We start from the raw sequence: 18,600 nt of genomic DNA, 5'->3' as shown, positions 1-18,600 counted from the left end.
AATACTTATGTAAATTCGATTTCTGTATTTAATTTTCAATAAATTTGCTAAAATTTCTACAAACATGTTTTCACTTTGTCATTATGGGGTATTGTGTGTAGACAGGTGAGAGAAAAAAATCAATTTAATCAATTTTGAATTCAGGCTGTAGCACAACAAAAAGGGGAAAAAGTCAAGAGGTATGAATACTTTCTGAAAGCACCGTGTACGCTGAGTGTGTTACCTATGTTGCTGTCCTTCCAGTACTGGGCTAGGTGTTCTCCCATGGCTCTCAGAAGGTGTCTGTATTCTTTAGCGTCCGCAAAGTCCTGCTTGTTGTGAGTGGGCTCCAGAACCAGGTATGGGACATCTACTACCCCCACAACACCCCCACACGCCCTGCACACACACACACTTCATTAGAAAGCATTTCTGGTCATCACACTGGTCACAGACACTAGCCAATAAGAGAGGACTGTGTGTGTGTGTTACTCACATTCCTCCCTCCAGCTGAGGTCCAGTCTTCTCGTACATCTTGATGAGGCGAGAGCAGTTATACACAAACATCCCATCCAGGTCTCTCTGCTCAATGTTCACCCCAAAGATAAAACTCAGCTCCTTAGGGTCCTTCAATGCTCTGGGGGAGGGAGAGAGAGAAGTGTTAAAGTTGTATAGTTTATCTTGACTTTTATTCATTTATAAAGTTTGTTTGTGAAGCTTAATATTATGACTGACTTCTGTTTGGACTCCTGAATCTTCTTCTTCACTTCTGCCTCCCGACGAAGCATCATGGCACCCTCCTGAGCCTTACGCAACATGACCTGGGAGGAGACAGAGACCGAGAGAGGGGGATTTGAATAAGGGAGGAGAGGAGTCAGACTATTGGGTCAAGATATTGGTAATCTTGCAGAGCGGTGTGCGTGTGTTGGTTCTTACCCGTGATTCTCTGGACATGTCGTCTCCCAGTCTGGTCTCCAGAGACAGACTTTTGCTCTCCGCCTCGCGAGCCTTCTCCTCCGCTGGAACACACACAGTCAGAGGGGGGAGTAGGTTCTAAAGGCAGACCTGGTTCTCTGTCTGTGTGATTTACCTATCTTGGCCAAGAGATCTATGTGTGTGTGTACCTTGCCCAGGTGATCTGTTTGTGTGTGTGCATGCATGTATTTGGGAAACTCACCTAACTTAGCGAGGTGATCAGCCTTTTTTACTTCCTGCTCAGCGCGGGTCTTGAATCGAGTCGATGTGTATTTATATACCCTGAGACAGACAGACACACACACTTAGTTGAATGGACAAACAGGACTTCGAGACTCCTGTCTAGAGAGATCGCTCTCTCAAAAGTATGTGGACACCTGCTCGTCGAACATCTCATTCCAAAATTATGGGCATTAATATGGAGTTGGTCCCACCTTGGCTGCTATAACAGCCTCCACTCTTCTGGGAGGGCTTTCCACTAGATGTTGGGGGAGACTTGCTTCCATTCAGCCACAAGAGCATTACTGAGGTCAGGCACTGGATGTTGGGCGATTAGGCCTGGCTCGCAGTCGGCTTTCCAATTCATCCCAAAGGTGTTTGATGGGGTTGAGGTCAGGGCTCTGTGCAGGCCAGTCATGTTCTTCCACACCAATCTCGACAAACCATTTCTATATGGACCTCGCTTTGTGCAAGGGGGCATTGTCATGCTGAAATAGGAGAGGGCCTTCCCCAAACTATTGCCACAAACTTGGAAGCACAGAACCGTCTAGAATGTCATTGTATGATGTAGTGTTAAGATTTCCCTTCACTGGAACTAAGGGGCCTAGCCCAAACCATGAAAAACAGCCACATACCATTATTCCTCCTCTACCAAACTTTACAGTTGGCACTATGCATTGGGGCAGGTTAGCGTTCTCCTGGCATCCGCCAAACCAAGATTAGTCTGTCGGACTGCCAGATGGTGAAGCGTGATTCATCACTCCAGAGAACATGTTTCCACTGCTCCAGAGTCCAATGGCGGCGAGCTTTACACCACTCCAGCCGACGCTTGGCATTGCGCATGGTGAACTTAGGCTTGTGTGTGGCTGCTCGGCCATGGAAACCCATTTCATGAAGTTCCCAACGAACAGTTCTTGTGCTGACGTTGCTTCCAGAGGCAGTTTGGAACTCGGTAGAGTGTTGCAACCGAGGACAGACAATTTTTATGCGCTACGTGCTTCAGCAATCGGCGGTCCCGTACTGTGAGCTTGTGTGGCCTACCACTTCACGGCTGAGCCGTTGTTGCTCCTAGACGTTTCCACTTCACAATAACAGCATTTACAGTTGCCCGGGGCAGCTCTAGAAGGGCAGAAATTTTATGAACTGACTTGTTGGAAAGGTTGCATCCTATGACGGTGCCACGTTGAAAGTCACTGAGCTCTTCAGTAAGGCCAATTTACTGCCAATGTTTCTATGGATATTGCATGGCTGTGTGCTCGATTTTATACACCTGTCAGCAACGGGTGTGGCTGAAATAGCCAAATCCACTAATTTGAAGGGATGTCCACATACTTTTGTATGTATGCATATAAGTATATGTATGTATATAGACATATATACACACACACACACACACACAAACACACACACACATATATATATATATATATATATATATATATATATATATATATATATATATATATATATATATATATATATACACACACAAACACATATACATATATATATACATACATATGTATATACAGTTGAAGTCCGAAGTTTACAGACACCTTAGCCAAATACATTTAAAAACTCAGTTTTTCACAATTCCTGACATTTAATCCTAGTAAAAATTCAGTTTTAGGTCAGTTAGGATCACCACTTTATTTTAAGAATGTGAAATGTCAGAATAATAGTACAGAGAATGATTTATTTCAGCTTTTATTTATTTCATCACATTCCCAGTGGGTCAGAAGTTTACAAACACTCAATTAGTATTTGGTAGCATTGCCGTAATTCTTTAACTTGGGTCAAACATTTCGGGTAGCCTTCCACAAGCTTCCCACAATAAGTTGGGTGAATTTTGGCCCATTCCTCCTGACAGAGCTGGTGTAATGGAGTCAGGTTTGTAGGCCTCCTTGCTTGCACACGCTTTTTCAGTTCTGCCCACACATTTTCTATAGGATTGAGGTCAGGGCTTTGTGATGGCCACTCCAATACCTTGACTTTGTTGTCCTTAAGCCATTTTGCCACAACTTTGGAAGTATGCTTGGGGTCATTGTTCATTTGGAAGACCCATTTGCGACCAAGCTTTAACTTCCTGACTGATGTCTTGAGATGTTGCTTCAATATATCCACAATTTTCCTTCATCATGATGCCATCTACAGTGGGGAAAAAATATATTTAGTCAGCCACCAACTGTGCAAGTTCTCCCACTTAAAAAGATGAGAGAGGCCTGTAATTTTCATCATAGGTACACGTATGACAGACAAAACGAGAACAAAAAATCCAGAAAATCACATTGTAGGATTTTTAATGAATTTATTTGCAAATTATGGTGGAAAATAAGTATTTGGTCAATAATAAAAGTTTCTCAATACTTTGTTATATACCCTTTGTTGGCAATGACACAGGTCAAACGTTTTCTGTAAGTCTTCACAAGGTTTTCACACAATGTTGCTGGTATTTTGGCCCATTCCTCCATGCAGATCTCCTCTAGAGCAGTGATGTTTTGGGGCTGTCGCTGGGCAACACAGACTTTCAACTCCCTCCAAAGATTTTCTATGGGGTTGAGATCTGGAGACTGGCTAGGCCACTCCAGGACCTTGAAATGCTTCTTACGAAGCCACTCCTTCGTTGCCCGGGCGGTGTGTTTGGGATCATTGTCATGCTGAAAGACCCAGCCACGTTTCATCTTCAATGCCCTTGCTGATGGAAGGAGGTTTTCACTCAAAATCTCACGATACATGGCCCCATTCATTCTTTCCTTTACACGGATCAGTTGTCATGGTCCCTTTGCAGAAAAACAGCCCCAAAGCATGATGTTTCCACCCCCATGCTTCACAGTAGGTATGGTGTTCTTTGGATGCAACTCAGCATTCTTTGTCCTCCAAACACGACAGGTTGAGTTTTTACCAAAAAGTTCTATTTTGGTTTCATCTGACCATATGACATTCTCCCAATCCTCTTCTGGATCATCCAAATGCACTCTAGCAAACTTCAGACGGGCCTGGACATGTACTGGCTTAAGCAGGGGGACACGTCTGGCACTGCAGGATTTGAGTCCCTGGCGGCGTAGTGTGTTACTGATGGTAGGCTTTGTTACTTTGGTCCCAGCTCTCTGCAGGTCATTCACTAGGTCCCCCCGTGTGGTTCTGGGATTTTTGCTCACCGTTCTTGTGATCATTTTGACCCCACGGGGTGAGATCTTGCGTGGAGCCCCAGATCGAGGGAGATTAGTGGTCTTGTATGTCTTCCATTTCCTAATAATTGCTCCCACAGTTGATTTCTTCAAACCAAGCTGCTTACCTATTGCAGATTCAGTCTTCCCAGCCTGGTGCAGGTCTACAATTTTGTTTCTGGTGTCCTTTGACAGCTCTTTGGTCTTGGCCATAGTGGAGTTTGGAGTGTGACTGTTTGAGGTTGTGGACAGGTGTCGTTTATACTGATAACGAGTTCAAACAGGTGCCATTAATACAGGTAACGAGTGGAGGACAGAGTAGCCTCTTAAAGAAGAAGTTACAGGTCTGTGAGAGCCAGAAATCTTGCTTGTTTGTAGGTGACCAAATACTTATTTTCCACCATAATTTGCAAATAAATTCATTAAAAATCCTACAATGTGATTTTCTGGATTTTTTCCCCCTCAATTTGTCTGTCATAGTTGACGTGTACCTGTGATGAAAATTACAGGCCTCTCTCATCTTTTTAAGTGGGAGAACTTGCACAATTGGTGGCTGACTAAATACTTTTTTCCCCCACTGTATTTTGTGAAGTGCACCAGTCCCTCCTGCAGCAAAGAACCCCACAGCATGCTGCTGCCACCCCCGTGCTTCACGGTTGGGATGGTGTTCTTCGGCTTGCAAGCTTCCCCTTTTTCCTCCAAACATAACGATGGTCATTATGGCCAAACAGTTCTATTTTTGTTTCTTCAGACTAGAGGACATTTCTCCAAAAAGTACGATCTTCGTCCCTGTGTGCAGTGGCAAACCGTAGTCTGGCTTTTTTACGACGGTTTTGGAGCAGTGGCTTCTTCCTTGCTGAGTGTCCTTTCAAGTTATGTCGATATAGGACTCGTTTTACTGTGGATATAGTTACTTTTGTACCTGTTTCCTCCAGCATCTTCACAAGGTCATTTACTGTCGTTCTGGGATTGAGTTGCACTTTTTGCACCAAAGTACGTTCATCTCTAGGAGACAGAACACATCTCCTTCCTGAGCGGTATGACGGCTTCGTGGTCCCATGGTGTTTATACTTGCGTACTATTGTTTGTACAGTGGTACCTTCAGGCATTTGGAAATTGCACCCAAGGATGAACCAGACTTGTGGAGGTCTACAATGGTTTTTCTGAGGTCTTGGCTGATTTCTTTTGATTTTCACATGATGTCAAGCAAAGAGGCACTGAGTTTGAAGGTAGGCCTTGAAATACATCCACAGATACACCTCCAATTGACTCAAATTATGTCAATTAGCCTATCAGAAGTTTCTAAAGCCATGACATTATTTTCTGGAATTTTCCAAGCTGTTTAAAGGCACAGTCAACTTAGTGTATGTCAACTTCTGACCCACTGGAATTGTGATACAGTGAATTATAAGTGAAATAATATGTCTGTAAAAAATTACTTGTGTCATGCACAAAGTAGATGTCCTAACCGACTTGCCAAAACTATAGTTTGTTAACAAAAAATTTGTGGAGTGGTTGAAAAACAAGTTTTAATGACTCCAACCTAAGTGTATGTAAACGTCCGACTACAACTGTATATACAGTGGGGGAAAAAAGTATTTAGTCAGCCACCAATTGTGCAAGTTCTCCCACTTAAAAAGATGAGAGAGGCCTGTAATTTTCATCACAGGTACACGTCAACTATGACAGACAAATTGAGGGGAAAAAATCCAGAAAATCACATTGTAGGATTTTTAATGAATTTATTTGCAAATTATGGTGGAAAATAAGTATTTGGTCACCTACAAACAAGCAAGATTTCTGGCTCTCACAGACCTGTAACTTCTTCTTTAAGAGGCTACTCTGTCCTCCACTCGTTACCTGTATTAATGGCACCTGTTTGAACTTGTTATCAGTATAAAAGACACCTGTCCACAACCTCAAACAGTCACACTCCAAACTCCACTATGGCCAAGACCAAAGAGCTGTCAAAGGACACCAGAAACAAAATTGTAGACCTGCACCAGGCTGGGAAGACTGAATCTGCAATAGGTAAGCAGCTTGGTTTGAAGAAATCAACTGTGGGAGCAATTATTAGGAAATGGAAAACATACAAGACCACTAATCTCCCTCGATCTGGGGCTCCACGCAAGATCTCACCCCGTGGGGTCAAAATGATCACAAGAACGGTGAGCAAAAATCCCAGAACCACACGGGGGGACCTAGTGAATGACCTGCAGAGAGCTGGGACCAAAGTAACAAAGCCTACCATCAGTAACACACTACGCCGCCAGGGACTCAAATCCTGCAGTGCCAGACGTGTCCCCCTGCTTAAGCCAGTACATGTCCAGGCCCGTCTGAAGTTTGCTAGAGTGCATTTGGATGATCCAGAAGAGGATTGGGAGAATGTCATATGGTCAGATGAAACCAAAATAGAACTTTTTGGTAAAAACTCAACTCGTCGTGTTTGGAGGACAAAGAATGCTGAGTTGCATCCAAAGAACACCATACCTACTGTGAAGCATGGGGGTGGAAACATCATGCTTTGGGGCTGTTTTTCTGCAAAGGGACCATGACAACTGATCCGTGTAAAGGAAAGAATGAATGGGGCCATGTATCGTGAGATTTTGAGTGAAACCCTCCTTCCATCAGCAAGGGCATTGAAGATGAAATGTGGCTGGGTCTTTCAGCATGACAATGATCCCAAACACACCGCCGGGCAACGAAGGAGTGGCTTCGTAAGAAGCATTTCAAGGTCCTGGAGTGGCCTAGCCAGTCTCCAGATCTCAACCCCATAGAAAATCTTTGGAGGGAGTTGAAAGTCCGTGTTGCCCAGCGACAGCCCCAAAACATCACTGCTCTAGAGGAGATCTGCATGGAGGAATGGGCCAAAATACCAGCAACAGTGTGTGAAAACCTTGTGAAGACTTACAGAAAACGTTTGACCTGTGTCATTGCCAACAAAGGGTATATAACAAAGTATTGAGAAACTTTTGTTATTGACCAAATCCTTATTTTCCACCATAATTTGCAAATAAATTCATTAAAAATCCTACAATGTGATTTTCTGGAATTCTTTTCTCATTTTGTCTGTCATAGTTGACGTGTACCTATGATGAAAATTACAGGCCTCGCTCATCTTTTTAAGTGGGAGAACTTGCACAATTGGTGGCTGACTAAATACTTTTTTCCCCCACTGTATGTATGTATGTATGTATGTATGTATGTATGTATGTATGTGTATATATATATATATATGTGTGTATATATGTGTGTGTATGTATGTATGTATGTATGTATGTGTGTGCCTCTTTGCTTGACATCATGGGAAAATCAAAAGAAATCAGCCAAGACCTCAGAAAGACAATTGTAGACCTCCACAAGTCTGGTTCATCCTTGGGAGCAACTTCCAAACACCTGAAGGTACCACGTTCATCTGTACAAACAATAGTATGCAAGTATAAACACCATGGGACCACGCAGACGTCATACCGCTCAGGAAGGAGACGCGTTCTGTCTCCTAGAGATGAACGTACTTTGGTGCGAAAAATGCAAATCAATCCTAGAACAGCAGCAAAGGACCCTGTGAAGATGCTGGAAGAAACAGGTACAAAAGTATCTATTTCCACAGTAAAACGAGTCCTATATAGACATAACCTGAAAAGCCGCTCAGCAAGGAAGAAGCCACTGCTCCAAAACAATCATAAAAAAGCCAGACTACGGTTTGCAACTGCACATGGGGACAAAGATCATACTTTTTGGAGAAATTTCCTCTGGTCTGATGAAACAAAAATAGAACTGTTTGGCAATAATGACCATCGTTATGTTTGGAGGAAAAAGGGGGATTTGCAAGCCGAAGAACACCATTCCAACCGTGAAGCACGGGGGTGGCAACAGCATGCGGTGGAGGTGCTTTGCTGCAGGAGGGACTGGTGCACTTCACAAAATAGATGGCATCATGAGGAAGGAAAATTATGTGGATATATTGAAGCAACATCTCAAGACATCAGTCAGGAAGTTAAAGCTTGGTCGCAAATGGGTCTTCCAAATGGACAATGACCCCAAGCATAATTCCAAAGTTGTGGCAAAATGGCATAAGGACAACAAAGTCAAGGTATTGGATTGGCCATCACAAAGCCCTGACCTCAATCCTATAGAACATTTGTGGGCAGAACTGAAAAAGGGTGTGCGAGCAAGGAGGCCTACAAACCTGACTCAGTTACACCAGCTCTGTCAGGAGGAATGGGCCAATATTCACCAAACTTATTGTGGGAAGCTTGTGGAAGGCTACCCGAAACGTTTGACCCAAGTTAAACAATTTAAAGACAATGCTACCAAATACTAATTGAGTGTATGTAAACTTCTGACCCACTGGGAATGTGATGAAAGAATAAAAGCTGAAATAAATAATTCTCTCTACTATTATTCTGACATTTCACATTCTTAAAATAAAGTTGTGATCCTAACTGACCTAAGACAGGGAATTTTTATTAGGATTAAATGTCAGGAATTGTGAAAAACTGAGTTAAAATGTATTTGGCTAAGGTGTAGGTAAACTTCCGACTTGAACTGTATATATATATATATATATATATATATATATATATATATATATATATATATATATATATATATATATACACACATACATACATACATACATACATACACACACACACACACACACACACACACAGTACCAGTCAAAAGTTTGGACACACCTACTCATTCCAGGGTTTTTCTTTATTTTTACTATTTTCTACATTGTAGAATAATAGTGAAGACATCAAAACTATGAAATAACACATATGGAATCATGTAGTAACAAAATAAATGTTAAACAAATCAAAATATATTTTATATTTGAGATTCTTCAAATAGCCACCCTTTGCCTTGATGACAGCTTTACACACTCTTGGTATTCTCTCAACCAGCTTCATGAGGTAGTCACCTGGAATGCATTACAATTAACAGGTGTGCCGAATTGCTGCAAAGAAACCACTACTAAAGGACACCTATAAGAAGAAGATACCTGCTTGGGCCAAGAAACACAAGCAATGGACATTAGACCGGTGGAAATTTGTCCTTTGGTCTGGAGTCCAAATTGGAGATTTTTGGTTCGAAGGTTGTTTCTTTGTGAGACGCGGTGTGGGTGAACGGATGATCTCTGCATGTGTAGTTCCCACCGTAAAGCATGGAGGAGGCGGTGTGTTGGTGCTTTGCTGGTGAAACTGTCTGTGATTTATTTAGAATTCAAGGCACACTTAACCAGCATGGCTACCACAGCATTCTACAGCGATACGGCATCCCATCTGGTTTGGGCTTAGTGGGACTATCATTTGTTTTTCAACAGGACAATGACCCAACACACCTCCAGGCTGTTTAAGGGCTATTTTACCAAGAAGGAGATTGATGGAGTGCTGCATCAGATGACCTGGCCTCCACAATCCCCCAACCTCAACCCAATTGAGATGGTTTGGGATGAGTCGGACCGCAGAGTGAAGGAAAAGCAGCCAACAAGTGCTCAGCATATGTGGGAACTCCTTCAAGACTGTTGGAAAAGCATTCCAGGTGAAGCTGGTTGAGAGAATGCCAAGACTGTGCAAAGCTGTCATCAAGGCAAAGGGTGGCTATTTGAAGAATCTCAAATAGAAAATATATTTTGATTTGTTTAAATAATAATAATAATAATAACACTTTTTGTTTACTACATGATTCCATATGTGTTATTTCATAGTTTTGATGTCTTCTCTATTATTCTACAATGTTGAAAATAGTAAAAATAAAGAAAAACCCATGAATGAGTAGGTGTGTCCAAACTTTTGACTGGTAGTGTATATAAAAACCTGGGTTTGTAGAGGCAGCAGGACAGTCTCTTGGTCCTGACTTTGTGTCCCTGTATGAAGATCCTCATCCTGGGGTCGATGTAGAGGACAGCAGCATACGCTCGGAACGACCGACGCTCTGGCTTCCTGTATGAGGGAAGTGATGACATCAACATAAACACTAGGTAGTCTTCAGGTAACGAGGCACAGAAAAAGCCTTAAATATTTTATTTGAAACGGACTTCCATGCACACACACTAGAGGTCTTCACGGATCCACCTGTACCCCAATACCCGGTCCAGGACCCGAGCGGGTCCGGATGCAGAATTCTAAATAATGTCACAGGTCTGGGTCGGATCTGATAGAATTGTTACGGGCCTTGGGTATGTGTAATTTTAACTGACTTGTCCAGAAGGCCCCATACAGATGCGAACGCAACTGCTGCAGGAGAGAGAGAGACATTTTATTATTTATGCTGCTGCTCTTGCTTTTCATGAGTGGCACGTGTAGCTTGCTGTTGTTGTTGGCCAATCATAAGTCATCAAAGTGGCAATAAGCTACAGTCATAGAACCTCAGTGTGAGGCAAAAGTTAGGAGATATCGAATCAATGGAAGACGGAATTAAAATGACGGAATTAAAAGTTAAAGGAGAAGAATAGGCTACAACGTCAAGAGCCAACAGGTAGGCTGCTACTTAATATTCAGAATGGAGTTGTTATTTGTAACTGTAGGATGAGAAAGCGCATGCAATGCAGCCTCAATTAGCCTATCTAACTAATGTTAACTAGCTTCTCCTGGTTTGATGAACTCGGATTGGACCGGGTCTGGATCTAACCAGGTCTATACTGAACGGGTCTAGTTATCCTCGGCTCCGTTCAGAACAGGTCTCTATTTATGCATATCGTGTCCGGGTGGGAAAGCCCCAGGTCCATTTCGGAACAGGTACAACTTTTTGGACCTGTGAAGACCTCTGGTGCACACCATACTTACACTCCCTCTGAGGGGGTCCCAGCCATCAGGATATCCTGGTGGTCTGTCTCCACGTCCAGCTCTGGTTCTCTAGTGTCCATCAACTTCAGGTTATAGATGATCACCAGAGTACCTACAGACACACGGTTAGGATTATAGACGATCAACTACACATACAAGCCAATACACACACACCAACTCAGACGCCCACACACAGCCACACGTCTCACCGCTGCTGCCCTCTATCTTGTTGAACTGTTCCATCAGCTGCTGTTCGTTTTTAAAAGGAGAGTATTTGTAGATGAGCTCCGTCTCTATGGCGAACTTCTCAGGGTCGCCTGTGATTGGCTGTCTGGTCAGCAGTTCCCAGGTGGGCAGGGGTACGATCACCTGACGGGGGAGACAGACCGACAACCTTGAGATACACACAGACACACTTCCCAAGAGGTGATGTTATGATGATGCAGAGTGTCGTTTCAAATAGGTGGACATAGTCAGTAAAGCCTCTTTCAGTAAGTCAAAGGCTAACATGAGTCACAAAATGAATACACTATTTTTTAAGACACTTGACGTGTGACATCACTGGGTCTGCTGGATGGGAGAGTGCCTGCTGCAGCTGACCCCTCACCTCGTCAAGCCCCTCCTCCTCATGGAATGTTCTAGACAGGAACAGGCAGGACAGAGTGTTGTCCTTCTTGGTAAACAGAATAAAGTCTTTCCCAATACGCATGGAACCCCTAGAGAGAAACACACACACTAATGAGGTGGCTCACTTGGTGAGAGCTTGGCGCTAGCAACCCCAAGGGTGCAGGTTCAATCACAGCGGGCATCACATACAAACACTATACAGTCGTGGTCAAAAGTTGAGAATGACACAAGTATTGGTCTTCACAAAGTTCGCTGCTTTAGTGTTATGAGATATTTTTGTCAGATGTTACTATGGTATACTTCATTATAATTACAAGCATTCCATAAGTGTCAAATGCTTTTATTGACAATTACATTAAGTTTATGCAGAGAGTCAATATCTGCAGTGTTGACCCTTCTTTTTCAAGACCTCTGCAATCCGCCCTGGAATGCTGTCAATTAACTTCTGGGCCACATCCTGACTGATGGCAGCCCATTCTTGCATAATCAATGCTTGGAGTTTGTCAGAATTTGTGGGTTTTTGTTTGTCCACCCGCCTCTTGAGGATCGACCACAAGTTCTCAATGGGATTAAGGTCTGGGGAGTTTCCTGGCCATGGACCCAAAATGTCGATGTTTTGTTCCTCGAGCCACTTAGTTATCACTTTTGCCTTATGGCAAGGTGCTCCATCATGCTGGAAAAGGCATTGGGCGTCACCAAACTGTTCTTGGATGGTTGGGAGAAGTTGCTCTCGGAGGATGTGTTGGTACCATTCTTTATTCATGGCTGTGTTCTTAGGCAAAATTGTGAGTGAGCCCACTCCCTTGGCTGAGAAGCAACCCCACACATGAATGGTCTCAGGATGCTTTACTGTTGGCATGACACAGGACTGATGGTAGTGCTCACCTTGTCTTCTCCGGACAAGGTGTTTTCCGGATGCCCCAAACAATCGGAAAGGGGATTCATCAGAGAAAATGACTTTACCCCAGTCCTCAGCAGTCTAATCCCTGTACCTTTTGCAGAATATCAGTCTGTCCCTGATGTTTTTCCTGGAGAGAAGTGGCTTCTTTGTTGCCCTTCTTGACACCAGGCCATCCTCCAAAAGTATTCGCCTCACTGTGCGTGCAGATGCACTCACACCTGCCTGCTGCCATTCCTGAGCAAGCTCTGCACTGGTGGTGCCCCGATCCCGCAGCTGAATCAACTTTAGGAGACGGTCCTGGCGCTTGCTGGACGTTCTTGGGCGCCCTGACGCCTTCTTCACAACAATTTAACCTCTCTCCTTGAAGTTCTTGATGATCCGATAAATGGTTGATTTAGGTGCAATCTTACTAGCAGCAATATCCTTGCCTGTGAAGCCCTTTTTGTGCAAAGCAATGATGACGGCACGTGTTTCCTTGCAGGTAACCATGGTTAACAGAGGAAGAACAATGATTTCAAGCACCACCCTCCTTTTAAAGCTTCCAGTCTGTTATTCTAACTCAATCAGCATGACAGAGTGATCTCCAGCCTTGTCCTCGTCAACACTCTCACCTGTGTTAACGAAATAATCACTGAAATGATGGCAGCTGGTCCTTTTGTGACAGGGCTGAAATGCAGTGGAAATGTTTTTTGGGGATTAAGTTCATTTTCATGGCAAAGAGGGACTTTGCAATTCATCTGATCACTCTTCATGACATTCTGGAGTATATGCAAATTGCCATCATAAAAACTGAGGCAGCAGACTTTGTGAAAATTATTATTTGTGTCATTCTCAAAACTTTTGACCACGACTGTAAATGTATGTACTGTAGGTTTCTTTGAATGAAAGTGTCTGCAAAGGGGCATTTTTTTATTGTGAGAGAAGATTAAAGAGTCTCCTACGATTTGAGTCCGTTCCCGTACTGGCCAATGTGAGTGGAATCTGGTGTACGCTTACTGGACTTCCCAAATTGGATCACATGGGTCGCCTCGTCTGAGAGATAAGAGGGAAATATAACCGTCATATATGGTTGACTGTTGCTTACTATGGTATTTCTTATAGCTTATATATAGATACATGGATCAACTCGATTACTGTACATGTCTACTCTAGTCATTTTATTTTGAGTGGAACTCACTGGGGTCCATTCCAGTGCCGTCGTCTAAGAAACACAGCATGTAGCCTCCACGCAAGTCTTGTTTCTTCTCTGTTGGCCACGAGGGGAAGAGATGTTAGACACAGGTTAGATTAGGACGTGGATGAGATCGAAAGCCACGCAGAGGTTAGATACAATAAGGGGAGAGAGTGAGCCTAACACACGGAACTAAGCCTGACATAGATGGCTTTTTCAATAGCTGAAACTAAGCTTTCTAAAATCAGAACTAGTCAATGTCTGGGTGGAGCTTATATTTAAAATCAGCAGTCAGGTAATCATTGGCACTTCAGGTATTCTAGATTGTTGATAGGCAGTGTGTGGTATGTATAGTTTTGTCAGAGGGGTTATAGGTGAGTAATGTAATGTTTCCGTATATATATACACTGAACAAAAATATAAATGCAACACGCAACAATTTCCAAGATTTTACCAAGATACAGTTCATATGAAGAAACAAGTCAATTGAAATTAATTAATTAGGCCCCAATCTATCAATTTCACATGACTGGGAATACAGATATGCATCTGTTGGTCACAGATACTGTACCTTAAACGAAATGGGCCTCAGGATCTCGTCACAGTATTTCTGTGCATTCAAATTGCCATCAATAAAATGCAATTGTGTTTGTTGTCCGTAGCTTATGCCTGCCCATACCATAACCTCACCGCCACTATAGGGCACTCTGTTCACAACGTTGACATCAGCAAACCGCTCGCCCACACGACGCCATACTGGGGCTGTTAAGGCCGGTTGGACATACTGCCAAATTCTCTAAAATGACGTTGGAGGCGGTTTATGGTACCAGCAAGTATGGAACATTTCTGGGATCTTTTATTTCAGCTCATGGAACATGGGACCAACACTTTACATGTTGTGTTTATATTTTTGTTCAGTGTATGTAGATTTGTGTCTATGTACCTGTAGATGAGAACCAATATATTTGTGTGTGTACCTGTGTAGATGTCAATCCGGGTGGCATTGGCATCCCTGCAGGAGATGATTGGCAGGTGACAGACCAATCGGAAGACAGATAAAAACCAGTGTGGTTAGATGTGGTTCCTAGGCTTTTACCTTTTATTTCAGAATACAGTGAATAATAAAACGTATAAAATTCCCACAGGTTTAATCCTGGATCAGTTCACTATTGTTTTGCTGCAATTGACCCCTTGTGATTTACTAACACCTACGCATGATGTCCCACATACATACAAACATTTTAGATGGGTAGAGATAGAAAAGTAGAGAATTGTGGATATGAACAGAGAGAAGTGCATCGTTGGTACCTGGAGTTGTCCACCAGCTCAGCCAGAGCTCCAAACAGGAACTCATGGGTCGTCCTGGAAACAAATAATAACCAACCAATCAACCTACAGTTCTGGTCCCTAAAAAGTTCAATTTCTAAAACGCTTTGCTGAGGTAAGGAGAGTGCATATCAGCAAGCACAATTGCAAGTCAGTGTAAACATCAGTGTGTTTAATATGGGGTTTGGTCCCTGTGAGATCATCAGGCTGGGGTTGGGTAACATCGTGGGAGTTGTGGGGTGTGGCCGACTCATTGGTGAAAGGTGACTGGTGGCGTAATGATTTGTGCTATCAGGATCCTTGGGACATCCCTACCCTAAACCGTTTTACATTTTATCTTCAATGGGGTGACGTCAGAGTTGGGACGTCCCAAGGATACCCTTTAGACTTTTCCGTGGCTTTGGGTTTTTGTTTGAGATTCTCTACTGGAGATGTTAATGTTTATGTGCTTCTGTAGCAAAGGTATTCTGGTAAACTGAGTAACCTTGCTTGAGACCTGAACACACATGCTAGCTCCCAGAAATAATGACAAGGTTTTGGCTCAGTCGGCCAACAGTTATGGACGATTCAGGTTTGAATGCAGTTTGTATCCTTCATCTTTCAGCTGTTCCATTAATTTATTCCAGTGAAGGTATCACATTATCCTTTCATTTTGTTGTTTGAGAGGAATTGCCATAGGCGAGGGTAGAGTCCAGGAAGTAGTACCATGGGCATAAGGTATAAGAGGCTTTAGGAGGCTAAACCTCCCCTACAATAGTTTTAACCTTATTTTTAGATTCCCTCGTTATACCTGCTGTACCTGTTATAATCTCTATCCTCTCCAAACGTGAGAACATAAAAAAATACCCCCGTGGGGATATTATTGCTTGCTCTGACAACCCATGAATGTGGCGTTGATTACGTATCGCCAAAGTTCAACAGCACATTAAGAAGTACAGTATGTGTGTGTTGAAGGGCAGGGGTGTTACGCTTCCTCAAATTAAAATCTCTCATTGCCTGCATCATCAAACATGTACAGTTGGTCTCTGGTGATGCCATGAGTCCTACATAGTCAGGCTATGCCTTACACTTATATTCAATATGATAATTAATGCCCATTTTATGTCAACAGGGCTTTATAACATAACTTCACATCTTGAGGGGGGAGTGTGTTGATCTACAAGTTGCTGCATCTATTTATGTTGCGCTGTTTGATGGTGTTAGTCTCTCTTTCTCAGCCCTAGTCCAAAGTGCATATCTCCTGTCCAGATATCACTCATACCACTGGCCTTCTCTGAGCCCTTAACTGTCCAACAGTAGTTGTTCATGTCGTGTTTTCAGGAAAGTAACAAAAGTTCAGACACTGGACAGCTGTCCTGTATCAGCTGGATTCATCAATGACTTAGATATGTAGGTACCATTAGCAGCCATTTTCAACTTTCTACTCCTCCGCGGTTTGATCATGAAGGTCTTTCATCCATATGATGCAGCAACATTTTGCTGTAAAAAGGCTTTTTAGCATCGTTTCTTTTTATGTAGTCTATTCAACCATCTTTTGTGAGATTTCAGAAGGCACAATCTTAGTCACTCATGTTTTTGACTGTCAGTGTCCAAGGCATGAAATGTCCTGCTCCATAGTGTGGCCAATCTGTAGATCATTCTCACTTGCCAGGCACAATGGCATTCCTCTCCTCTTTAAAATGTGCACATCGGAAAAACACTTTCATGTGATGTCTTTTTTCACCCCAAAACAGAATTCCCACTGTGAGTTGATTTGGGTGTAATTTGTGACCTCCGTGTGATGTGTAGCATGAGAGTGATTGTGTGGAGTGTGTAGCTATGTTATGTATTTACCCCAGGCGGTACTTACGAGTTGGTGTGCAGATACTCAAAGGTGAGCTGAGCCCTGTTCAGTGTGCTGTAGTTAGAGTAGGCCATCGCCACTTGCTAAAAGCTACTTCCTGTTCTCTTCCTGGTCTTCTTTCTGACTTCCCTTCAGTCCGGTGTGGTTTTTCAAGAGCTTCATGCACCTACAGAATCACAGCAGCAGTCAGTGCCACTGGTCAACAGTATGAATGGTGTCAAAGACATTATGATGGTGCCTGGAATATAATGAGTTTTCATAAAGATCAAAGAAGCACAAATACCACTGGAGGAAAAGCCTCTAGATATTTGAATAGAGGGAATAAGTCCTGTTGAACAGTAGGACTATTCAAACTTGAGAATAGGTCCTGTGGTGATTGACAACCTCTGTCAATTCATGATTGGGTAGGAGGGCTTTTCTAGGAGGTTAATACATGTTGCTAGTTATTACTATCATCACACAGTCTATCTACACACAAGCCCCCATCTGTCTGCTCTGCTCTGCTCTACAATAAACCATGCGCCAGGTAACCCTCCACCTTCAAACCGGCCCGCCAAGATAACAGCCCAAACAGGCCTCCCACGTGAGTCTTATTTGGGTCATTCCATCTAGGCTAAATCTTGACTTCATTTTATTATCGAGTATTGATGACTAAAGAGACAAGGTCATTGTCAGTGATGGTGAGTTGCAATGTCCAGTAATGCTTTAACAAATGGTTAGTCTACTGACCAAGCTAGTTACTACAGTAGCTAGTAACCTATCCTGGCTGTCTCACACCCACAATCTCTAGTAACGTTACCCATCCCCATGTAGCTAGCTAGTTGGGTAAACACATGTAAAGAAAACATTAGCATTTATATTTATCCAATATGCAAACCGTTTAGAGCACCCGCCGCTTCAAATTGAATTTAGGTCCGTGTAAAACATCCGTCGGCTCAGAATGAAGCGATAACTACTGATTTCCGAATAGAACCACACCGCAGGCCGCGAAAACCTCCTCGCCTTTCTCCCCTCCCCTCACCATCCTGGGCACAGCGGAAAGGAGGATCCGAAGAGTACGCCCGCCTCTACCATGCATCAGAACACCAATGGGAACATATCTGATTCATTCGCATTACTCCGATTTGTCAATCTTCGTGCTACTTGCACAGGGGTGAAATTGTGGGGATTACTGTTTCCGGTGTTTCGCATTGATGGAAAAACCGGTTGGAAAACGAGGCGTTCTGAAGGCTTCGGCTCTTTCACCAAATTGTGCCAGAAAACGGTTAATTACTCGTCCATTACCTGAATGTTCCATAGTTTCCTACTCTACCCGCTAAACTACCGGTCAGGTAAAAGTTTTTGTACAAAATCCTAATTATACGGAAAAAATATATAAACGCAACATGCAACAATTTCAAAGATTTTGCCGAGTTACAGTTCATATAAGGAAATCAGTCAATTGAAATAAATTAATTCGGCCCTAATCTATGGATTTCACATGACTGGGAAAACAAATATGCATATGTTGGTCACAGATACATTAGAAGAAAAGGTAGTCCCCCGTGGATCAGAAAACCAGTCAGTATCTGGTGTGACCACCATTTGCCTCATGCAGC

At 43.0% G+C, this 18,600-nt stretch overlaps 1 protein-coding gene across 1 annotated transcript in view; it reads right to left on the bottom strand.

Moving 5' to 3' along the window:
* Positions 1-18,045, bottom strand: part of LOC121573873 (ATPase MORC2A-like) — a 39,115-nt gene extending 21,070 nt beyond the window's left edge. Inside the window, exons 1-15 of the mRNA XM_041886244.2 lie at positions 17,880-18,045; positions 17,009-17,168; positions 15,142-15,195; positions 14,811-14,845; positions 13,840-13,908; positions 13,604-13,694; positions 11,742-11,850; positions 11,344-11,503; positions 11,135-11,246; positions 10,166-10,291; positions 1,157-1,236; positions 916-998; positions 715-800; positions 476-616; positions 224-378 (exon numbers count right to left, since the gene is read on the bottom strand). Coding sequence (XP_041742178.2) covers positions 224-378; positions 476-616; positions 715-800; positions 916-998; positions 1,157-1,236; positions 10,166-10,291; positions 11,135-11,246; positions 11,344-11,503; positions 11,742-11,850; positions 13,604-13,694; positions 13,840-13,908; positions 14,811-14,845; positions 15,142-15,195; positions 17,009-17,076 — 1,369 coding nt within the window. The 5' untranslated portion in view covers positions 17,077-17,168; positions 17,880-18,045. The remainder of the gene's footprint in view (positions 1-223; positions 379-475; positions 617-714; positions 801-915; positions 999-1,156; positions 1,237-10,165; positions 10,292-11,134; positions 11,247-11,343; positions 11,504-11,741; positions 11,851-13,603; positions 13,695-13,839; positions 13,909-14,810; positions 14,846-15,141; positions 15,196-17,008; positions 17,169-17,879) is intronic.
* Between the last annotated feature and the right edge of the window lie 555 nt (positions 18,046-18,600).

This window comes from Coregonus clupeaformis, chromosome 18 (genome assembly GCF_020615455.1).
Source record: "Coregonus clupeaformis isolate EN_2021a chromosome 18, ASM2061545v1, whole genome shotgun sequence".
Lineage (NCBI taxonomy): Eukaryota > Metazoa > Chordata > Actinopteri > Salmoniformes > Salmonidae > Coregonus > Coregonus clupeaformis.
The sequence above is the reverse complement of the archived record's forward strand: the minus strand, read 5'-3'. Positions and strand labels throughout refer to the sequence as shown.